Source organism: Medicago truncatula, chromosome 7 (genome assembly GCF_003473485.1).
Source record: "Medicago truncatula cultivar Jemalong A17 chromosome 7, MtrunA17r5.0-ANR, whole genome shotgun sequence".
In the NCBI taxonomy this organism is placed as follows: Eukaryota; Viridiplantae; Streptophyta; class Magnoliopsida; order Fabales; family Fabaceae; genus Medicago; species Medicago truncatula.
Window position 1 is genome coordinate 19,820,809 of NC_053048.1, and position 9,411 is coordinate 19,830,219.

Genomic DNA, 9,411 nt, shown 5'->3' on the forward strand with positions numbered 1-9,411 from the left:
TTAATCAAAAAATTATTTAATAGATCAATTTTACAAATTTTATAAAAAATTCGAAAGTTATAGCCCTGTAATCTAATATTTCTCAAAACAAAAATGTAATCTAATAGTCAACATTTAATTTTACTTAAGAATAAATAAAAATTATGGTTGGTTTTTTTTGTGGTGGCTAAAATTTGAACCTCAAACCTTACATATATTATGTATTGTTACTATCAACTGAATTAAGGCCACGAGAATAAATTATGGTTGGATTTGACACAACCTCATAAAATCGGCTTGTGATGTGAGATTTGCCTCCATTTATAACCACACAATTAGATCATTCCTTATCTAATCTAATGTGGGATTCTTGGTGGATGACTCGTTAACAGAAACCGGATAGCAAGTGACCCAATAAATCTTGAAGGAAATTTTGATATCATGTTAAAATTGAGTTTAAAAAATCGGTTTTGTAAGGATGAATTAGACCCAATTTCACTAAATTTATTATACTTTAATTGATGATTTAGGTATTTTGTTTCTTATAAAAATGAAGCAGACGGTGTATTAATTAAACAAAATAAACACGGTTGTACCAAAAAAGAAAAAACATGGTTTGGATAAATACAATTACGTGTCCTCTACCTTAGCCGACTTGGCAAGTTACGCACGATTGAACCACTCATATGCATACAAAATATTTTCAAAGTCTTTCCTTTTCACTTGCTTTGTCTTTATGATTTTGTATTCTTGTTTATTTTCATCCAATTGATTGGAGCATTAAAAAATCTATGTTACATAATTTGTTTCTACTTTGAGATAATATGAATCTCTAACCTTTGGTAGGAAAAGTTATAGTGACTTTTGCTAAAAATTGGAGAAAATAAGTTATTATGATATATAAAATGGATGAAAAAAGAAGTGAGAAACGGGAAATCAAAAGAGATAGAGAAGTGAACGATGGAGATCCAAATTCAAAAATATTAAATAGAGTCGATTCAATATTTTTTTTTTTTGTGGTGATCGGGATTCGAATTCCGAATCTTGCATATACTATGCATGTTCCATAACAACTGAACTAAGCTCACGAGGAGAGTCAATTCAATAATTTAAAATAGCAAGGGAAGCTTACAACAAATTTTAACACATGGAGCCCTTTTTATATGTTTTTTTGTTGGTAGGCTTAAAATGGAGGCTATATTAGACTTACCTTTGAGGCGTCTATGATAATAAGGATTCTCAAGTTCAACACCACCATAAAATGGAAATTGTTATTTGAAAAAGTATTTGTTTAAACTCATACTAGGTTTAAAATACATAAAATCTCATTTTATATTAATTCGTGGTATTGAAAGTATTTTTGACAGTATAGTCATGAAAAGTGATTAGTTATAATTACGGTTTTGGTATAGGATATAGAAGACTTATATTTGAGAATGAGATTGTTTAGTGCAAATATTAATGGGTTGGTCCCACATCAACTATAAATATTCCAAATATTAGACCTATAAAAAAGATGTCTCATATGTCTAATATCTTAATATTTTAGATTAAGATACAATGTTCAATTCTATTAATATGATAATTACTCTTAATTTAATACAATGATCCTCGAATTACCTTCATGATCAAAAAAGATGTTGAAAAGTATGATGATGAGAAACCATGTAAATTTCCTTTTAAGTACATGTGGTGGTCCCTCTTGTGTAGTATGGGACACACGAAGTGAGTTCTTAATTTTGGTGAGGATTTATGGTATAGGTTTAAAATGAGTAGAGTTATTTGAACATCAATTTGCTTGACAACTAAATGGACAACCACATTTTTACCAAGAAAAGTATGTATTGGCACAAATATCAAAGTAATAGAGAGAGAAAGTAAAAATATAATATGAGTATAAGAGAGAAAGTTGTCACAAAAATTGTTAGAAAATGGTTATACAAAGATCATTTCTCTTATTTGGGGATGTAATTGGTAGTGACGTATTCCACATGGATCAATGGATAGCTCTCATTTGTGTCGTGGTATAAGATGGATTAAATATCCTAACAAGTGTTCTTTTCCAAATGAAGAGAAACTTTCATCATCTTGAAAAACACCACATATTTTAAACCAATAATTTTTTTAATGGCATGTTTATTCCTTAAGCATGTATATATACCAATGAGAGTTGGGTTTAGAGTAAGGGACTAAACTCTATCAATGTGGAGATTGAGATTAGTAGATACTTATATTTAATATCTAATACAAATAGAATTACTTTTAGTGGAGCAAGAGGAAACTATGAGAAACCAAAACAAAAAATATATTAAATAAGTTTGACATAAATGAGACAACATAAGCTTATACTTGATCCCTTACTTTATTGTAAAAGCTTTTTATGCTAATTCATTTTAGATTCAAATAAGTTCATAGTCGGGTTTGTGACTAAGATTTACTTGATCTATTTGTTTTCTTTTATCAATATTTATTTTAAAGTTCTTTACGGGAGCATATTGTTCAATTTGAAAGATTAGGTGGATTGTCCACGTGAACATAGTTCAGTTGATTTGAACATTGCATAAAATATGTAAGGTCCGAGGTTCAATCCCCAGCCTTCACCAAAAAAAGATTAGGTGGATTTTCCATACAATTTTGGAAGGTGTTTCATATTATTTGGTTAGCGGTGGTGTGGATGATTTGAAATGAGAGAAATAAGCTTATTTTGTAGAAGGAACAACCGCAAGCGTTAAGTGAAAAAGTAAAGTTTCATTTTTACCAGTGGTTGAAATCAAAATATGTCCTGTTTGACTTTGATTATCAATTATGGAGGTTTAACCTCACTTCCTGTTTGTCACCTGTTTTTTAATTTCTTCTACTTTCTCATGTAACTATCGATCTTTCTGTAAGTTCTATCTCACACCTTGTGGGGAGGGACTTATTGGTTTGTGGTAATATAATTCACTCTTGCCTCTTTAAAGCAAGAAAAAAAAAATCAAATTAAGGTCTATTTAATGCGATGGCTACGGTGTCAACCTAGTTGAGATTGCAGTCATTATTGTGATTCTTACGCATGCCAATTTGATGTACAATGTACACAACCAACAAGGACAAAGAAGCAAGTTATACATTACACAACAGTAAATTATTCATCATCAGTCTACATAGAATAGAATAGGATGCAACCATAAATATTTTGGCAGATCCGTTACTCTAATATACAATGCACATTATCATCTATCTGAAATTTTACATATTTTGAATGTTTTCTGACCAATCTTACATTCGATACCTTTGAATTTACAGGTAAAAATACACTTCTTCAATGATTTCCCAGTAACACATTTCATGATTTCGTCATCCACAACTTTCTTAAGGGAATCGGCGGTGTCGCCCAATGACCATGCTAACGAAATGTGAGGACGTGGATCCTGTACAGAATACTTCAAGTTTTTAGTACTAGTATTGAAAAATATCTGATAGCGAGATGTTGATAGAAGTAATACTTTTGAAACAACACATTTGGTCCATAAGTGTGACTCGTTTACTTTCTACCAACATTTTCAATTTCCCTTTTCAGCCTTTACTTTGTATGTGAGTGGATGGAAAATGTTGGTTATGAATTTCTTTTTTAATTGTGATAGATAAAAGATGAAAGCTAGAGAGAATGCATTTCCAGAAACACTGAAAACATTTTTTCCCTTTTTTTTTTTTAAATATTCAATCTATTTTTATAATGAATTTTCGGAAAGTTCCATAATGTATTCTCTAAGTGAAAATAGAAACAAATAACACCAGAATTATACAGGCGTAACATACACTACTGATTTAAAAAACAGTTCGGTCATTCAGTGTTCTTCAAAGCCCAAGTTGTAGTTTACAAACACTGACCTCGTAAAATTCAGGAAGATTATGAAGTTTGTAAATTGCATTGACTGCTTCAATTTGCTTCCTTATCTGAAATCAATTGAAAAGAAACACACATTTAATGTGGCAACAAAAAGAGAGTACTAATTCACAAGACTAAAAAAGCAGATATTAATCGGAGTCAAGAGAAAATGAAAGAAAAGTTAGAGATATATAAACAAGTCTTGGAATCACTTGATTTTCACTTAAGAGTATAATATAATAAATAAAATGCAAGTTTAGCAGGAGATACACAAAGCTTAGCTTAGAGTTGAAAATTCAAAAACACACCATATCACAAGTCTTGTGTTTCAAGTACCTTAGATCCATCAAATAAAATGACGTGGAGATATATGATGATATAAGCTTTAGGATTCAAGGAAAAAAATACTACTTCTTAACGGAAAATTATACCACACAAGTATAAAACATGGAATTATGAAATAAATGTTGGACGGTAAAGGGCTAAAATTAGAAGTATGCTACCATAGCAAAGATGAGAATATTATGATAGACGAGAGATTACTCAAGAAAAGATTGCCGAAACTTTATTGCAATAGAAAAGATGATAGAATTTTGTGCAAGGTTGTTTAGACATACATGCAGAAGACTCGACAAAGGGTTAGACATGACGGAGGATGTCCCAAGAAATAGATGTACAAGAAGACAAAGGAAAACTAAATGCCAAACTATTAACAGAGGTATAGAGTTCAGTTCAAAGGTCTATCATAGGATTTAACTCAGGCTAGGGCATCATGGCATTATTTGATCCATGTAACTGGCCCCGATTTACGAGAAAGAGTTGTTGCTACTGTTGTAAACAAGGAGAAATAAGTACAAGTGTACAACCAGTAAGTTGAAAGAATGAATGTGAATTGATTACAAAAGAAAAATATATGAATGTAAATTGAATATTTGATAATGAATGTAAAACAAACACAAACGTGTTAACTCTGTTTTCCACATATTCTGAATTCATCTCTACTCTTTTCCTATTCTGTGCAAGTTTCTGTGTAAGGTCACAAAATAAGAGTGACACCCTCAAAATTCCAAAGCATATAGAAACAGATTTCATCTAGGAGGCTTCTAAAAAAACCTCCATTTGAACCTTGGTTAATTCAATGTTGTCCTGGAACACTAATGCTGAATTACAAATATAATAAGCATTGTATAAACATCCATGTTCAGCTTCCAAACACAACTTCTCCAAACTTCTCACAATTCCATTACCAATAATCCGATTTCAATTACCCGATACTTTATAATAAGGACTGGACGGTATGAGGAGAATATAAAAAGTTGAATATATTCTCTGAATTGAATGAAGAATCAAGAACAATTTGTCAGAAATAACAGAATTCTTATAGTGTCAAGAGACGCCTGTTTGATTCCCCTATTAAATCTGTTTTTAAGTTTTAAAAAAATAAAATGCTGAAAACTTGTCTGGTTAACATATTTTGTAAAACTGTTTCTTATTATCTTGTTATAAAACTTAAAAGTCAAAACAGATAGTAGCTGTTTTCAAAACTAAAAAAATGAAAAACACAATCAATTTCTCTATTCTCATATCCTTTTCAATTCACCTCCCCACCCATTTATTCTTACTGACGCTACTCCAAACAACTGTTACAATTATGCAGAGTTCTGATCTATGAAGCACGGAGACTCCTCAGATTAGGCGTGTCTCGGTGTCGGACACGTGTCGTGTCCGACACCGACACTTGTAATTACACTAAATAATATGATTTTTTCAAATTATTAGCTGTGTCGGCGTGTCAGTGTCCGTGTCGTGTCCGGTGTCCGTGTCCGTATCCATGCTTCATAGGTTCTGATCCCTTGTTTCCTTCCTATTTCTACTACCATACGCTCTCTTAATAGGAAGTCTCAGCCCCCTATTACTTTACCATCAACAATATTATATATCAGCAGTTCTATTAAAAAAAAGGCAAAATATGAATCGCGACACACATTAAGCATCAACCAATCAATCAATACGGTATAAAAATCCAACTTGCATATGTACTAACACAATAAATATAGAGGCATAAAAACTGGAAAAGAAACAGTTATGAATCATACCTCTACAAGCCCACCGTGAACAACCTCAACTGAGAGGAAGGTGCGTGTGCGATCATCATTAACAAAAACCTCCCATTTGTCAAAGTCGATCCAGTAGCTGCTCAAGATGACAAGTTAAAGGCAACAATCAGGTAAACGGTTGACAAAAAATATTCTGTTCAATTTTTCAAAACAAGAATAAAAACTTACAGGGATTGTGTCTGAAGCTTCTGTTTTAGCATTGTGACCACTGAGTCAATCTGATGTACTCGTATTGGAACAGTTCTTCCCAAACTTATGTGAAACTCCCTTCCTAGTAAAACTTGTTCAAGCTTCTCGTCATTTTTACAGAGGACGTTAAGTGGGACATCAACATCAACAGCACAAAGACTTGGATGCAGAGATGAGATTTTCTTCAAGAAAGCGGCTACTTCTTTTTTCGATGAAGATGAAATATTAACTGAAACAGAACAATTGCAGTCTGAGTCCAAAGTCACTGCACCTTAAAGCAGGAACACTTTTGAACAAATTTTATAGCATTGTCAAGTCTACTCAAGCATTATAAAGTAACATGGAAGTACAGGTATGACATCAAACATTAAATAGTCTTGCAAGCAGTGGCTAAACATGACCTAAGTGTTTAACGGGATAAAACCTTTCGAATCAATCAGCTTCAAGAATATCACATTGAACATCAACAAATTCATTACATGTAAATCTTAAAAAGGTGTATCTGCAAATTTAAAGTATAACAAATTAGGCATTTCTAGATCCTGTAGGTGATCAGACAATCCGACCGGTTTTCCAGGGCTCAATGGAGCTTGAGGAATCAATCGAGAAAGGTTTGAATAGATTTAGATTGCACAAAGAACTTAACTCTGTAAATTGATTTTGTTAATCTAACAGTCTCGGTTCCAACTAACTCTAATCAACTAGCTAACTCAAAATTCCTCAACTAACAGTCTGAGTTTTTCAAATATTGTTTTGAAAGAAGTTAACTCTGTAAATTGATTTTGTTAAAGTTGACTTCGAAGTGAAGTGATTTGTGTCTAACTGTTTGTACTCTAAGAAATTTTGATGCAAGACTTGGTGACTTTTCAAAACTTAGTGACCAAGGTCTCAAGGCAAAAGTAATTCTACTTCAGAACACCCAAACATTTCAAAAAAATTATTAATCAAGTTTGTGATTCAAAATACCTATTTGCCTCACAAATGTGGATCAAAACATGCAATAACAGTCCAAACAGGAATGTATAACTTCAAAGAACAATTGCAGGCCAATTTGATATCACCTTAACCTGGTTACAAATGATGATTAAACATTCATGTTGCAAAGAAAGAAAGAATGGCTGATAAACAAGAAAATCAAGTAGCGTATAAAGCATAAAGTTGTCAGATCATATATTTAAGAAAAACATGATGGTTAATTTCCCAACTAATTTACATGCTGACACACAGGTCTTCCAATTCCCAGCTAATCTAAATGAATGGCATAATCATATGCAATGCACAGACAAATAATGAATGTAAAATTAAATTAAATCTCTTAAATACCATAACCACCGTATGACAAAACAGAAAAGTGTTTTCCAACACTGAGATAATGTTAACTTACTTGGTATGTATACATGTAAGGCATAGTTACCATCAACATGAGGGAAGCTCCTAACTTTAGTTGTCTGGCTTATCTGAATATCTTGAGGCCCTTCATCACAACAATGAACATTCATCATTAAAAGGCACTTATCATATGCAATTGCCACATATAAACAAGAGTTGATTATTTATTTGATTGCCGATGCAAAGAACTTCAAATATACGAGTAAGAAAATCAGGTCTTATCAATGTTTTGATCATCATCATTCTGAAAAATATGAGGTTATTACAAAATCAAATAGCTATCATCATTGTGAAAAATATGAGGTTAGTGCAAAAAATCAGAATATTATTATTTTCTAATTAATAACCTAAATTTTAAACCTATCCACAAGGAACATATTTTAATTATCTTTTACGGAAATCAGCTTAAAACCCAGCATACCAAGAAAATTTGGAGGATGAAGGAGCGCAATAGGAGGTGGCGGCAAGGGCTGGACGCATGCTTTGTGAAGTGGTTCACGAATGTTTGTTGCCCGGTGTGGCAAGGGCTCACGTCTTTCTGCATAAGCTAAGGTTGGATTGGAAGGAGAAGATTCAGAATCTGAATCAGAAGATCCATCCCCATAACATTGCATTAAAGCCTCCATTTTTCAGTCTGCACTACGAAACTTAGAAGGATCAAGACCAGAAACAGATACTACTGAAAATTGAAAATAAATAACATTTACAATATCTCGTCAAACAAATAAACAATCAAAGAATGACTAAACTTTCAACACTAATATGTATGCATACACGTGAGCATGTGCAATTGTATAGCTCAATTATCAGAACCCAAAACCAGACTTTTTGTATTCCATTTTGTTCCGTTGTGTATCTATCTAATCATCGTAATTTGTAATGAATCTGTAAAAATTAACTTCCAAAAATTTATCAGAAATGTCTTTAATTTTTTGACTTTGGGATCATAAATTCAAGACTTGGCATAGGCCTTCATTCTTTTATCCCATAATCTCTCTCTTTATACACACACAGACACGCGCACATCGTTATGGATATAACTTATAGTATGTTGATAAGCTGTTTTTAGTTTAAATTGAAAACTTTGACATTTTTAAAGAAAAATTACTTAATTTAAAATTCTTAAAGAGTGCCCCGGCGGCACTCTCGTTAACAAGACTGTTAACAAGACTCTTCCAGGATAACTTATGAAAACGACTTATAGCTTACATGGAAACGACTTGACTTTAATTTATCTTTTTCTATATAAATAGGTTATGCATAAGCACTTCTATGAAAAGAGCTCATCCTAGAATCGCTTAATTAAACATTCTCACTAGAATCAAAATCTATATTAAACAAAAACTTGAAAAAGGATTTAAGGTTGTTGAAATTGCACATACAGTAGCAAAGAAAAGGAAGGCAGGTTCTGTGCTTCACTTCTCGCGGTTTTTCTACGACTTACGACGGAGATTGTGGCAGCAGGACGGCGGCGGGACGGCAAGGCGATGGCGGATTGCAAGGTTTCAAGCAGGTCAAGCAATGGGTCGGGGAGACGGGTTTTTGTATGATTTAAGTTTTTTCTGTAAAAAAGAAAGAAAATTTAAACACGTGTCAAGAGCTGAACCGCTTGATTCATCTAACGGTTCATTAGTCTTTGGCGCCAAGAGTTACACGATCCTGATCCGTTGAGAAGAGAGGGAGGTGGGAATGGGATTTAGTGATTTAGGACGAAAAAGTAATCGTGAGTTACGTTCAGGTATGCTCCATTTAGTCCATTTAGGATATGTGAGACACGTGGCAGAAAAGAATCCAAGGGCTGAGTTTTTAATTAAAAGATAGTATTATTTAATAAAATAACATAAACAAATTAGTCGTCCGTCTCCCTCT

General features: G+C 32.7%; 1 protein-coding gene across 6 annotated transcripts; it reads right to left on the reverse strand.

The window, feature by feature from the left end:
* Nucleotides 1-3,064: 3,064 nt before the first annotated feature.
* Nucleotides 3,065-9,089, reverse strand: LOC25480021 (U6 snRNA phosphodiesterase). Of its 6 annotated transcripts, none has more exons than XM_039828189.1 (8): nt 8,925-9,089; nt 8,368-8,427; nt 7,964-8,176; nt 7,538-7,627; nt 6,133-6,382; nt 5,944-6,040; nt 3,850-3,915; nt 3,065-3,389 (listed from the first exon to the last, which is right to left on the reverse strand). In XM_039828189.1, the coding sequence occupies exons 3-8, from the start codon at nt 8,166-8,168 to the stop codon at nt 3,192-3,194; spliced, it is 906 nt and encodes a 301-aa protein (XP_039684123.1). In that variant the 5' UTR covers nt 8,169-8,176; nt 8,368-8,427; nt 8,925-9,089; the 3' UTR covers nt 3,065-3,191. The 6 variants fall into 6 exon arrangements, with proteins under 6 accessions (XP_039684123.1, XP_039684121.1, XP_039684122.1 ...); XM_039828187.1 differs by having other exon boundaries at nt 8,317-8,427; XM_039828188.1 differs by having other exon boundaries at nt 7,964-8,181; nt 8,317-8,427.
* Nucleotides 9,090-9,411: the final 322 nt, after the last annotated feature.